We start from the raw sequence: 14469 nt of genomic DNA, 5'->3' as shown, positions 1-14469 counted from the left end.
TGGAAACTTGGACTCTAACTCTTCCCCATTGCATACAAGAAAAAGTGGACCTGAACTCTTGCAAAGGATAGAAGGCAAACATAGAGAAATGCACCCTTATGTATTTACAGAATTCAGCCTGTCTAATCCCACCTCATCTGTGACTAATCACAAGTGTAATTTGATCGCTCAGCTGTGTCAGCTCGCTGCCATGGCTGAGAGCTAATTTGCAAACACAGGATGTTATCTTTATGTCTGCTTCCATGAAAGCAGGAAGTAGACACACTGGAGATTTACTGCAGGGCTTCCTCCATCCCCTGGCAGCCATCCGGTGCCCTCGCCATAGCTCCAGTTCCAGTCGGTGGCCTGGGGGTCCCCTCCAGTGCAGATTTCCAAGAGAGAGACTTCCAAGCCAGGGAAGGGAGGGTTTTTTTTTTACTTTTACTTAGCTGGGGCTTTTTTTCAGCCCCCCTCTGAGGTCATTTTTGAAGTCCCTCGTTGTTCCTGAGTCCCCTTTGTTATTCCGCTGTCACCCCAATTGAAGCCCATGACCTGGCGCTGCAGTGGCTGTGTGTTCTCTCGATCAGGGTCCCATGCTGAAAAGCATTTTGAGCATGCACAGTTCATAAAGACTTGCAGCTGCACATGTGCAGAAGCTCCTAGCCAGGGAAGAATAATTGAGAAGGCGCGGGACCGCGACAGTGCATGCACCACCGTGCACCCACACTATGAAAAATAAAAGCTCAGAACCATAAGACATGAAAACTAGTCACTGATTTTAACGTTAAGGTGGCCACTAATTATCCAATTTCTAGCGAAAAATCGTTTGAGCAATCAGATAATTGTAAATGGAAGAAACGTCGTTGACTACACCACCAACAAACCAAACTTTGCTTTCAAGAAAATCCAAATGTTAGTTTGACCAAAATCCAAATCGGATGATTATTTTCAAATCGTTCGTATTCGATTTGTGCTCATCAATGGAGATTATTTACAACCAATCCGATCAGAATTTCTCATCGTTCAAACGATTTTTCGCCAGAAATTGGACCGTTAGTGGCCACCTTTAGTCTTCAAAAAAAACATTAAGGCTCCCTGCACACTGCAAATGTGATTTGCGATTCCAATTTTCTCTGGATGCTATCAAAAGAAAAATGCAGAAAAAATGCAACATGCAGTACAGATTAAAAATCGAAAATCGGAATCACATGGGAAATTCGATTAGAGATCGAAATCGGAATCGCATGTAGTGTGCAAGAGGGCCAAGGCCCAAGGCCTCTTGCACACTACATGCTATTCCGATTTCGATATTAAATCGATTTTCACATGCGATTCTGATTTTTAATCGGTACTGCATGCTGTATTTTCTTTGCGTTTTTCATTTAATAGCATCCAGAGAAAATCGGAATCGCAAATCGCATTTGCAGTGTGCAGGGAGCCTAAAGGCCGATTTCATACAGGGTATACAGGGTAATATGCATAGGTCTCCACCCCTTCACCCCTCCCGCCCAGTCAGTGAGGCACTTCCTGCTGGACAGGAAGTACCTCACTGAAGTGTTGTCGCTCTGCACCTGCGATCCTCCCTTCACACATACTGCGTGTGTGGGTGGCTGGGTAGTGTAATGGTTAAGGGCTCTGCCTCTGACACAGGAGACCAGGGTTCGAACCTCAGCTCTGCCTGTTCAAGTCTCCCTAACACTACTACTCCCTATAGAGCGCGTCCTAGTGGCTGCAGCTCTGGCACTTTGAGTCCGCCAGAAGAAAAGCGCGATATAAGTGTTTCTCTTTGTGTGTGAAAGGGGCCTAAATGACAGCAGTGCTGCATTTGAGAGCTCTACTCTCCTCTTCCCACTGCTGCACCCCATCCTGAAAAAAACTTACCCCCCCCCCCCCCCCATGTTCCACTGCATCCAAGCTGCCTTGTGTCCACTCCATGTGATGACATCATAACACATGGCTGCTATGGGTTAGAATCAGAATCAGCAGGCTACATGGCCCTGCAGTAACATAGGGGGAGGGATGACGGCATTAAAAGGCCATGGGGTGAAGCTGAAATTTCAAAATATCAGATATATGTCGTTCTCGCCTTGCACCGCTGGGTCTCCGGGTTGCGAGTTTGTATGTTCTCCCCGTGTCTGTGTGGGTTTCCTCCGGGCACTCTGGTTTCCTCCCACAACCCAAAAACATACAGATACGTTAATTGGCTCCCCCTAAATTGGCCCTAGACTATGATGCATACACTACACGATACAGACATATCACTATGGGATGGATTAGATTGTGAGCCCCTCTGAGGGACAGTTAGTGACAAGATAATATACTGTGTACAGCGCTGTGTAATATGTAGGCGCTATATAAATACTTAATTAAATAGATAAATAAATAAAATATCTCAGTTAGAGTAACACATTTGGTAAAATAACTATCAAAAGGGCGTGGGGTGAAAAACACTAGGTGCCCAGAAATGGGCACCTTGAAGAGGGACACGAGCCCGAAACAATGGACTGTTGTGCCTTACAGTTCTTTTTGTTTGTTCTTTTTAAATATTTAATAAACTAAGATTAATATTGGAAGCAGTGCAGACCTCAACGAAGTTTTGAGGTTTAAATAGTACAACAAGTTTACACTTTAGGTTGTAGAGAGGCAAGGCACAGAATTATGTGTCACAAGCAGTGTCTCTGTCTGATTAGACCAGAAGCACCCGGGAAACCAGTCTCCAGCTCCTCTGACTGCAGCTGAGAGCAGTAATCCTGACTTTATTGGCTTATTGCATCTAACGGCATCAGGTTTACCCCAGGTCAAATTATCCGCTGAAATCCCCTGGTGTTTAAAAACAAATTACCCCAATTCCTTCTAAAATCAGTCATTCAAGAACAAAATCCCTTAACTGGCACAGCTCTGGCTGCTGCCTGGCTCTGTAACGCCGTGCCAGTTCCTATGATCACCCAGGCTGAGTCTGGCATGTGTCCAGGCTTGTATTCAGTGGAAGAGGAAGACATTAATATATTATAGCAGTCTATGTACTTCAACATATAATAAATTAGTAATGGAGAGTCATAATGAGTCTATGTTGCAGATGCTGCCCCTGCCACTTTCTTCTCACTTTTCACTAGTCCAACGGTTATTGGCTATATTTAGCTAATTGTTGCTGCTTTCATGTAAGTGTGTGCGCATGTGTGTGTGTGTGCGTGTGTGTGTGCGCACGTGTGTGTGTGTGTGTGTGTGTGTGTGTGCGCACGTGTGTGTGTGTGTGTGTGTGCACGTGTGTGTGTGTGTGTGTGTGTGTGTGTGTGTGTGTGTGTGTGTGTGTGTGCACATACATCTGTGTGTCTGCTGTGCAAGTGTGCACGTGTGTGTGCGCATGTGTGTGTGTGTGTGTGTGTGTGCGCGCGCGCGCGTGTGTGTGTGTGTGTGTTGGTGTGGGTGTGTGTGTGGGGGAGGGGGTGAGTCTGTCTTCTCTGTTGTCTTTTCAGGCCCAAGCCTGCCCCCTTCTGGCTCTGCTATATAGCCTCAGCCATAATGATTCAGTGCTCAGTCGAGGATTTTATCAGGGCTGATAACAAGCAGGCTGAGCAGTGAAGAATGAAACAGAGAGCAGGGTATGTGTTTTCTCTAATGTTCCCACTGATATATATGGTAAAATACATTAGGGTGCTTCGTCTCTGCCTGGTTTACTTTAAGCGTCACCATATTCGGTGATGCAGAAAACAGCTGATTTTACCAAAAATCTTATCAAATGTCAATTCACTAATGCTTCATACACACTTGAGATAAAAGTCTTTGGAAAAGGCAAGATCACAGACCAATCTTACCCCATTCCATGTAGTATGAGAGCCATACTCTACACAGTCTATTCTATGGAGCTGCACTCCCCATCAGATAAAATCTTTGCAAGATGCTGCACACAAAGATGCCCGTACACACTCAAAAGATCATTATCTGCAAAAGATCTGTTCTTGCAAAATATCCATTCCTGCAAAATGCATTCATAGTCTATGAGATCTGCAGATCATCATACACACTTGGTTTAACAGACAATCATCTGCAGATCATCTGCAGATCAGATCCACCAGGATGGATTTTCAGATCTGCAGATGATTGCCAGATATGCAGATGAAGTCTGTTAAACCAAGTGTGTATGAGGATCTGCAGATCTCATAGACTATGAATGCATTTTGCAGGAATGGATATTTTGCAGGAACAGATCTTTTGCAGATAATGATCTTTTGAGTGTGTACAGCATCTTTGTGTGCAGCATCTTGCAAAGATTTTATCTGATGGGGAGTGCAGCTCCATAGAATAGACTGTGTAGAGTATGGCTCTCATACTACATGGAATGGGGTAAGATTGGTCTGTGATCTTGCCTTTTCCAAAGACTTTTATCTCAAGTGTGTATGAAGCATAAGGCTGTTACCGCATGGCAAACTGAAATGACCAGCCTGTGAAGTAAATTACCAACTTATGAGGCAAATACCTCAATAAATGCAAAGAAAGGTCAATTCATAAAGATGTGTCGTGCAGTAAAACTAAGTGAGAAGTTCGGTATTTATCTCCAGGCTAGAGCTGTGTTAGCTAACAATTAGGATTGGATAAAAGGTTACAGACAAAGAAGCCATCCAATAGGAGGAGCCACCCCATCCTGCTACTCTCTCCATTGGTGCCGATATACTGCCAGGCCGACAAGTTTCTTTTCCTCAGTCAGCAGAAAAGAGAGCACACATCGGATATGGTTTCCCCTGCAGCCCTGTAGAGGTTAACACTTTAGGTCCCGTTCATATTGGCCTAAAGAAACGGAAAGTTTAGCGGAACGAACGAGAATGGATTTAAACAGAACAAATGTTAACCACTTGACGACCAGGGTAATTTCCAGTGATCGGTGCTGCGTGGGCTCTACAGCCCGCAGCACCAATCAGGAGTGCAGCAGGGCGATCAGACTACCCCCCTTTTTTCCCCACTAGGGGGATGTCCTGCTGGGGGGGGGGGTCTGATCGCCGCCGGCTGCTTGCGCTTGCGGGGGGGGGGGCTCTTCAAAGCCCCCCTCCGCAGCGCTTCCTGGCCTCCTTCCCCTTCCCTGCCCCTGTGAGCGGCGCAGGACGGCATTCCATCCTGCGCCTGATAGGATAGGCTTCTGCCTATCAGATGCCGGCGATCCCCGGCCAATCAGAGGCCGGGGATCGCCGATCTACGTCACGGCGCTGCTGCGCAGCAGCGCCGTGTGATATAAACAGCGGAGATTTCTTCCCCGCGTGTTTACATTTTGCCGGCGAGCCACGATCGGCGGCTCTCCGGCTGTTCACGGAGACACCCTCCGTGAACTGACATGGAAAGGCCGCTCGATCAAGCGGCCGTTTCCATGGTAACCCGCAGACGACCAGTTTACGCCAATCGGCGTTAGCTGGTCGTCAAGAGGTTAATCAATGCCTCCATTCACATTGGTCTGTTTAAATGGATCCGTTCACCACGATCCTCCAAAAGGACCAAATCACACATCACTTTTTACATGGATCAGTTTTCCATCCATAGCAGGATGAACTGGGCCTTAGACTCCTGCTCCGAGATGCCAAGGAGCAACTTCTGAGATCATCCAAGCATGGTGTGTCTTGTGTTTATTGAAAGTTCATCTAAACTCATGCGGATCTAAAGGGATACCGGGATGCCTCTTACTATCGTAACACGGTCACAACACAGAAGTGGGAGAACATTGCAGAACACAGCTTTCCCAGACCTACTCCACAGCTGATGAGACTCTTTACTGGACAGGTCTTAGTAAATTGAAGCCATGTTTTTCAGTAAATTACCTTACTACTACCGCCTGAGTGAAAATCTTGTTCTCACATTAAATTTTTACCGATCAGGACTTAAAGTGTACCAGAGCTGAAAAATGTAAAAGATTTCATACATACCAGGGGCTTCCTCCAGCCCCATCCGCTTGGATCTCTCCCACGCCAACGTCCCGCAGCTTCGGGAGCCAGGTCCCATCACTTCCGTCAGTCGGAGCCAGTCTAACGTAAGAGAAGTGTGCTGTTTGCATATCTCTCCAGCAGCCGCCGGAGAGATACGTAGAGGGCGCACTTCTCTTACGTAGCTGGGCGTGACTGACATCAGTGACGGGACCCAATTCCCGAAGCTGCGGGCAGCGGTGGAAGACTGTGGCTTGGGAGCGATCCGAGCGGATGGGGCTGTAGGAAGCCCCTGGTATGTATGAAATCTTTTTAATTTTTCAGCTCTGAGTCTCTTTAAGAATCGTACACACGGCACAACAAAGTGCATGAACAACAACATGACAAGACGCTGACACGACAAGTATTTTCCGCACAGCAACAAACTAAATGACCAACTCAGGCAGTTTGGTTGAGCAAGTGTACGGGGCCTTTAGTAAAGGAGCCCATAAAGTATAAATGTGTGTAATAAGACTGTAAAGAGACTGTGTGTGTGTGTGTGTGTGTGTGTGTGTGTGTGTGTGTGTGTGTGTGTGTGTGTGTGTGTGTGTGTGTGTGTGTGTGTGTGTGTGTGTGTGTGTGTGTGTGTGTGTGTGAGAGAGAGAGGTGTGTGAGTGTGTGAGTGTGTGTGTGTGTAAGTGTGTGTGAGAGAGAGAGAGGTGTGTGTGTGTGTGTGTGTGTGTGTGTGTGTGTCTGCCAGCGTGTGCGTGAGTGAGAAAGAGAGAAAGAAAAAGAGGTGTGTGTGTGTGTACCTGGAAGCGCAAATTAAGCACTAGCAGTTTGCGCAGGTGATTTTACTGCAATTAACATTTGACCGATCGCGATTAGCGGTTTTTAGCATTTTATTCGCAATCACTCTGGAATTGCGGTAAAATGCTGCATGTAGTGAGTTTTACAATTGACGCTAATCGTGAATCGCCTGCTTTCAGCAGCAATCGCGGCAGTGAGTGGGAACACTGCCATATAGTTAGTATTGGGCTAGCAATTCGGCGATTACTGGGAATCGCCCCGCTAGTCGCCCATGTGAGAACGGGCCCAGAGTTTATATGTGTGTAATAAGACTGTAATGAGACTGTGAGTGCAAGAGAGAGAGATCTGTTTGTGTGTATGTGTGTGTGGTGTGTGTGTGTAAGAGACAGATGTATGGTTGTGCGTGTGTTGTGTGTGTGTGGTACATGTGTGTGTAAGAGACAGATGTATGTTTGAGTGCGTGTGTGGTGTGTGTGTGTGTGTGTGAGTGTGTAAGAGACAGATGTTTGTGTGTGTGGTGTGTGTGTAAGAGACAGGTGTGTGTGTGTGTGTGTGTGTGTGTGTGTGTGTGTGTGTGTGTGTGTGTGTGTGTGTGTGTGTGTGTGTGTGTGTGTGTGTGTGTGTGTGTGTGTGTGTGTGTGTGTGTGTGAGAGAGAGAGAGAGAGACAGAGAGAGAGAGAGAGAGAGACAGAGAGAGAGAGAGAGAGAGAGATGTTGGTGTATTTGTACTTAATAAATTACTATTTAGTGTAGTTCAACCTGGAAGAAGAAAAATACACTAAATGTCTTTCTGTAAATGAATGGATGAGATACAGTGATCATAGTGTTGGCATTTCTTCTGCAAATGAGAGAGAGACAGTTTGTGCATAATGTAACATGTGTTTAGTGGGTATCTGCAGTGGGCAGTGAGTGACTGTGTGACAGATGTCAATATGCAGGTATGTTGTGACAGAGATTGGAGGATGCAGTTATGTAGGTGAGACTGTGTGACATATATTGGAGGATGCAGGTATGTAGGTGAGTCTGTGTGACAGAGATGGGGGGGATGCAGGTATGTAGGTGAGACTGTGTGACAGAGATGGGGGATGCAGGGATGTAGGTGAGACTGTGTGACAGAGATGGGGGGATGCAGGGATGTAGGTGAGACTGTGTGACAGAGATGGGGGGATGCAGGGATGTAGGTGAGACTGTGTGACAGAGATGGGGGGATGCAGGGATGTAGGTGAGACTGTGTGACAGAGATGGGGGATGCAGTTATGTAGGTGAGACTGTGTGACAGAGATGGGGGGATGCAGGTATATAGGTGAGACTGTGTGACAGAGATGGGGGGATGCAGGCATGTAGGTGAGACTGTGTGACAGAGATTGGAGGATGCAGTTATGTAGGTGAGACTGTGTGACAGAGATGGGGGGATGCAGGTATGTAGGTGAGACTGTGTGACAGAGATGGGAGGATGCAGGGATGTAGGTGAGACTGTGTGACAGAGATGGGAGGATGCAGGTATGTAGGTGAGACTGTGTGACAGAGATGGGGGGATGCAGGTATGTAGGTGAGACTGTGTGACAGAGATGGGAGGATGCAGGTATGTAGGTGAGACTGTGTGACAGAGATGGGAGGATGCAGGTATGTAGGTGAGACTCTGTGACAGAGATGGGAGGATGCAGGGATGTAGGTGAGACTGTGTGACAGAGATGGGAGGATGCAGGGATGTAGGTGAGACTGTGTGACAGAGATGGGAGGATGCAGTTATCTAGGTGAGACTGTGTGACAGGGATGGGGGGATGCAAGTATGTAGGTGAGATACAGTATTGTCCTTCTGCTCCAGTTTGCAACAGAGACTGTTTCTGACAAATGTGTGACGTCAATATGGTCTCAGAGAGGCACAGGAAGCCTGTATCCATTAAGAATGAGCATTTGTTATGTCTTGATGGTGTAGTAGAGAGACAGTCTCTAATAAGTGTGTATGTCATGTGTACTTGGTGAGAGACAGAGAGCAGGAAAGTCTGTCAGTGAGGAAATGAGTGAGAGACAGAGAGATCAGAGTGTTTGTGCATTTCTAAAAGAGAAAGTCTGTCGAGGGGTGAATGAGTGAGAAAAAGAGAAATCACAGTGCTTGTGGTTTTCTGAGAGGGAGAAAGACAGACAGAGACTGTCAGAGGGTGAATGAGTGAGAGACAGAGATAATAGTGTCTGTGTTTTTCTGATAGATAGAAAGAGATGTATCCTTGTGCAAAGCAGGCAATTTGGGTGCCTGCTAGCAGCAGAAGTTTGGGCGCCGTCATAGACACCCATTGAAATAGCGGCATTGAGGGGAAATTTTGGCACCGTCAGCACACCATAAATAGTGTGAGCTGGGTCTATTGCCCAATGTTTATCGGGTGCCCAAGCTGGCCCTTAATGTCCCTATTTCAATGGGTGCCTATGGCAGCACCTGAAAAATTAAGTTGATTTTTTTTTTGTGTCAAGGTGTTTGTGCGGGGGCGGGTGTTAAGCGTCAGGTAGGGTGTTTGTGTGTGTAGGGGGGGAGGGCGGTTAGGGTTAGACGTCAGGTAGGGTGTTTGTGTGTGTAGGGGGGGGAGGACGGTTAGGGTTAGGCGTCAGGTAGGGTGTTTGTGTGTGTAGGGGGGAGGGTGGTTAGGGTTAGGCGTCAGGTAGGGTGTTTGTGTGTGTAGGGGGGAGGGTGGTTAGGGTTAGGCATCAGGTAGAGTGTTTGTGTGTGTAGGGGGGGAGGGCGGTTAGGGTTAGACGTCAGGTAGGGTGTTTGTGTGTGTAGGGGGGGAGGGCGGTTAGGGTTAGACGTCAGGTAGGGTGTTTGTGTGTGTAGGGGGGGAGGGCGGTTAGGGTTAGGCGTCAGGTAGGGTCTTTGTGTGTGTAGGGGGGAGGGTGGTTAGGGTTAGGCGTCAGGTAGGGTGTTTGTGTGTGTAGGGGGGAGGGTGGTTAGGGTTAGGTGTCAGGTAGGGTGTTTGTGTGTGTAGGGGGGAGTGTGGTTAGGGTTAGGCATCAGGTAGGGTGTTTGGGTGAGGAAGATGACGGTTAGGGTAAGGCATCAGGAAGAGTGCTTGTGCTAGGGGGGACAGTTAGGGTTAGGCGTCAGGTAAGGTGTTTGTGTGTGTGTGGGGGGGGGTTAAGCACCGGGCAGGGTGTTTCATTGGGGGGGGGGGCGATTAGGGTTAGGCGTCAGGTAGGGTGTTTGTGTGTGTAGGGGGGGGGTGAGTAGGGTTAGGCGCCAGGTAGGGTGTTTGTGTGAGGAGGGCAGTTAGGGTTAGTAGGCGTCAGGTAGGATGTTTCTGTGAGGGGGCGATTAGGGTTAGGCGTCAGGATGGGTGTGTGTGTGAGGGGCGCAGTTAGGGTTAGTAGGTGTCGGGTAGGGTGTTTGTGTGTGTAGGGGGGGTGAGTAGGGTTAGGCGCCAGGTAGGGTGTTTGTGTGAGGAGGGCAGTTAGGGTTAGTAGGCGTCAGGTAGGATGTTTCTTTGAGGGGGCGATTAGGGTTAGGCGTCAGGATGGGGGTGTGTGTGAGGGGCCAGTTAGGGTTAGTAGGTGTCGGGTAGGGTGTTTCTGTGAGGGGGGCGACTAGGGTTAGGCATCAGTTATGGTGTTTGTGTGTGTGTGTGTGTGGGGGGGGGGGGGTGAGTAGGGTTTATGCGCCAGGTAGGATGTTTGTGTGAAGGGGCAGTTGAAGTTAGTAGGCGTCAGGTAGGGTGTTTCTGTAGGGGGGGGGGGCAGTTAGGGCTAGTAGGCGTCAGGAAGGGTGTTTGTGCGAGGAGGACGGTTAGGGTTAGGCATCAGGCAGAGTGTTTGTGCCAGGGGGCTACTAGGGTTAGGCCAGCATCAGGAGACTTGTCTGTGGAGAGGAGGACGGTTAGGGTTAGGTGTTTGTGCCTGGGGGGCAGTTAGGCACCAGGAAGGATGTCTATGCAGAGAAAGGGGAGGATGGTTAGGTTTAGGCATCCTGGGAGGAATCTGTGTGAGAGTAGAATTAGGTTTAGCTATAGTAAAATATCTGTATTTAATACCGTATTTACATTTTAATAGTAGTAGTAGCATTCTACTATTGGCTTTACTGGGTGCCCAAATGTCCAGGTGCCCTTTTATTACATAAACATTAACACCAGTTGGTGACTGAAAGGGAAAAAGAGAGTCAGAGGGTGAATGAGTGAGAGAGACAGTGTTTGTGTTTTTATGAGAGTGAGATATGAGAGTTTTCCCATTATCCTAGGACGTGTCTACTTCATGCACAATGGAATGTTCTTGCCAGCCGGTAACATTATGAATGTGGCTCTGCAGCCGCTAATTACACGGTGTAGTGTAAAGTAATGACATAGCAGCCAGCCTTATTACATGCATTAAACCTGCAGTCCTGCTGGGGGTTATCTGTCTGAACAAAAGATAAAATTTTAGCTTTTCCACAACGTCCTATGTAATTAAGAAACTTAATTAGTCCGCAGTTGTTATTATGCAAATAGATGATTCATAGAATGCCACCAAGCTTAGCAGACATCGGTAAACAGCTCCTTTAGTGAAAGCCCTCGTACTTCGCATTCCTTATTAGCCGATCACCAGAGAGAGGTGTTTCTCTAATGAGAAAATTGCCTATTATTGCACACGGTGCTTTGCCAAGCCTCCATAGGGCTCAAGCTATTCTCACACACAGCCTAGCTGCCTAGAGAAAATGTCCTCCTACCTGAATTCCCGTACAAGGCTTGGCTTCATCCCATAAAATGCAGCAGATAGCGTGAGAAGCCAGTTGGGATTGTACTTCCCTTGGTCGCATTCCAGAAAAGGAGATGACCACTTCACGTGACTTTTGTCCATGAGATAGTTGACCCCCTTGCCCCATCTCTCCTCCGAAGTTCTAGCACCGTTTGAGGAGAACCTCTTGTGATGGTGGGGCCTCCACCTGTGCTTGAAAGTGTGGAACCAGTCCGTCTCCTGGGTGGCGTTGGCCAGACGATGAGCCGACGAGGAGGAGGACAAGTCTTCCACCAGGATCTTGTCCTCCTCCCTGGTGGCTTGCAGAAACACCTGAGGGACATGGGAATGTGGGTCCACGTTGAGGGTCAAGGCAGACCTCTGGACGTTGGGCTCTTCTTCTAAGATACTCCTGACCAGGGCGCTGTACCACTCCAGGTCCCTGGGAGAAGAGTGCTCCTTGGACTTATTGCTCTGGAACATCATGTTCAAAAAGTTGGCGGAGTGGACGAGTAATTCCACGGAGCTGTGCAGGGACTGGTGGGTCGTTCCCGGGGACAACCCGGGCAGGCTGCTCAGCTCGTACCTCTTGGAGCAGTTGGCACGCCTGAGTTCATTGGAGTCCCCCGTGTAGAGGAAGGAGGCAACATGCTTTGGTAGGTCACCAGCCAGGCTGCTCTTGCTGATGCTGCTCTCCGTGGTCCTGATCCACAGAGCAGAGCGGTCCATGCTGTAGATCGGCTCCCTGCTCATCCTCTGCTCTTCAGACGCCCCCAGTAAACACACACTGGCCAGAAAGGCTGCGAGAACCCCCAACCGAGCCATGACCAACCCAAAATGATGATGATTATTATTTTTAGAAGTTATAAAATCACCGCGCTGACCATCAGGTCCTATTAATGTCTCCTTGGCTGCATGCAAACGGCTGTCCTCCTCCTCCTCCTTCTCCTCCACCTGTGGTCACTGGAGAGAGATAGAGCTCCGGTCTTCCCTCCCAGCAGGTTTCCAGCTGGAATTACGCAGACAAGTGCCTTGATCTGAGCAGGTTACATCCCATCGAGCACAGAAGCTATAGTTAGACTGCTTACGTCTGTAGTATCCCCATCCTCTCCTGTTCCTGAGGACTGATCCCTGCGATGCCTGCATCTCCTGGGCGAGCCCCGATCCGCCACTTCAGCTGTGCCCATCCAAGGCAGGCATCACCTCCCCTAGAAACAATGTAGCAGTGTGGGGCTCCTCTCCCTCTCTCCTTCTCTGTTTGTTTGCAGGCAGTGGGCGATCTACGCCTGCTAATTGACTTCTTGGAGGAGCTTAAGAAAGATACTCCGCCTTCTCCTTGCTTGTGAAAGGATTTAACTACACTTTGCCATAGCCAGACACGCACGGCTCGCTGCCCCCTCCCACCGGACTCCTATAGGTATGCTGCTTGCCTTCCTTGGGCTGTGTTTGGGCGGCCATGGCGTCAATCAAGGCAGAGCCATTGGTGAGGCAGGAAGAGAGGTGGAAGGAGCTGTCCAGTGCTGAACCTGTAATGAGAGTGTGTGTGTATGAGAGAGGCAGATAGAGATGTGTGTGTGTGTCTGTACCTAATTAGTGTATATGTGTGTAATGAGTGTGTGTGTGTGTGTGTGTGTGTGTGTGTGTGTGTGTGTGTGTGTGTGTGTGTGTGTGTGTGTGTGTGTGTGTGTGTGTGTGTGTGTGTGTGTGTGTGTGTGTGTGTGTGTGTGTGTCTGCCAGTGTGTGTAGGAGAGAGGCAGATAAAGATGTGTGTGTGTCTGTACTTAATTAGTGTATATGTGCGTAATGAGACTGAGAGTGTGTGTGTGTGTGTGTGTCTGCCAGTGTGTGTATGAGAGAGGCAGATAGAGATGTGCGTATGTCTGTACCTAATTAGTGTATATGTGTGTAATGAGCCTGAGTGTGTGTGTGTGTGTGTGTGTGTGCGTGTGTCTGCCAGTGTGTGTATGAGAGATGCAGATAGAGAGAGATGTATGTGTGTGTCTGTACCTAATCAGTGTATATGTGTGTAATGAGACTGTGAGTTTGTGTTTGTCTGCCAGTGTGTATGAGTGAGGCAGAGAGAGATGTGTGTGTGTGTGTGTGTGTGTGTGTACCTAATTAGTGTATATGTGTGTAATGAGACTGTGTGTGTGTGTGTGTGTGTGTGTGTGTGTGTGTGTGTGTCCTGCCAGTGTGTGTGTGTATGAGAGAGGCAGATGGAGAGAGTGTGTATGTCTGTACCTAATTAGTGTATATGTGTGTAATGAGACTGTGAGTGTGTGTGTGTGTGTGTGTGTGTGTGTGTGTGTGTGTGTGTGTGTGTGTGTGTGTGTCAGTGTGTGTGTGTATGAGAGAGGCAGATAGAGATGTGTGTGAGTCTGAACCTAATTAGTGTATACCTGTATGTGCCAGTGTGTCTGTGAGAGAGAGAGAGGTGTGTGTGAGCGTGTGCGTGCGCTAATAGGTGTATATGTGTGTGATAAGACTGTAATAAGATTGTGAGTGCGTGTCTGCCAGTGTGTGTGTGTGTGTGAGAGAGAGAGATGTGTGTGTGTGTGTGTGTGTGTGTGTGTGTGTACCTAATAAGTGTACAGTATATGTGTGTAATGAGACTGTGAGTGTGTGTTTGCCAATGTGTGTTTGTGTGAGAGAGAGATGGGTGTGTGTGTACCTAATAAGTGTATTTGTGTGCAATAAGGCTGTAATGAGACTGTGAGTGTGTGTCTGCCGGTGTGTTTGTGTGAGAGAGAGATGTGTGTGTGTCTGTAACTAATAAGTGTATATGTGTGCAATAAGACTGTAATGAGACTGTGAGTGTGTGTCTGTCGGTGTGTGTGTGTGTGCGAGAGAGATGTGTGTGTGTCTGTAACTAATAAGTGTATTTGTGTGCAATAAGACTGTAATGAGACTGTGAGTGTGTGTCTGTCGGTGTGTGTGTGCGAGAGAGAGTGAGTGATTGTGTATATGTGTATTTTATACGTGTATATGTGTGCAATAAGGCTGTAATGAAACTGTGAGTGTGTGGCAGTGTGTGTGTGTAAGAGAGAGTGAGTGATTGTGTGTGTGTGTGTGTGTCAGGGCCGGTTCTCTCATGAAGCAAGGTAAAACATTT

The 14469-nt window shown here is 48.1% G+C and overlaps 2 protein-coding genes across 5 annotated transcripts in view; one reads left to right on the top strand and one right to left on the bottom strand.

Annotated features, from left to right (window-relative positions):
* Window positions 1–12687, bottom strand: part of GPR158 (G protein-coupled receptor 158) — a 329086-nt gene extending 316399 nt beyond the window's left edge. For all 4 annotated transcript variants that reach the window (XM_068235645.1, XM_068235647.1, XM_068235646.1 and 1 more), the window contains exon 1: window positions 11350–12687. In XM_068235645.1, coding sequence (XP_068091746.1) covers window positions 11350–12182 — 833 coding nt within the window. In that variant the 5' untranslated portion in view covers window positions 12183–12687. The remainder of the gene's footprint in view (window positions 1–11349) is intronic.
* The window catches only part of PRTFDC1 (phosphoribosyl transferase domain containing 1), a 514552-nt gene that overhangs the window by 195276 nt on the left and 304807 nt on the right, over window positions 1–14469 (top strand). The window lies entirely within an intron of this gene.

Source organism: Hyperolius riggenbachi, chromosome 5 (genome assembly GCF_040937935.1).
Source record: "Hyperolius riggenbachi isolate aHypRig1 chromosome 5, aHypRig1.pri, whole genome shotgun sequence".
NCBI classification, from domain to species: Eukaryota; Metazoa; Chordata; class Amphibia; order Anura; family Hyperoliidae; genus Hyperolius; species Hyperolius riggenbachi.
Note: the sequence above shows the minus strand (reverse complement) of the source record. Positions and strands in the feature narration are given on the sequence as shown.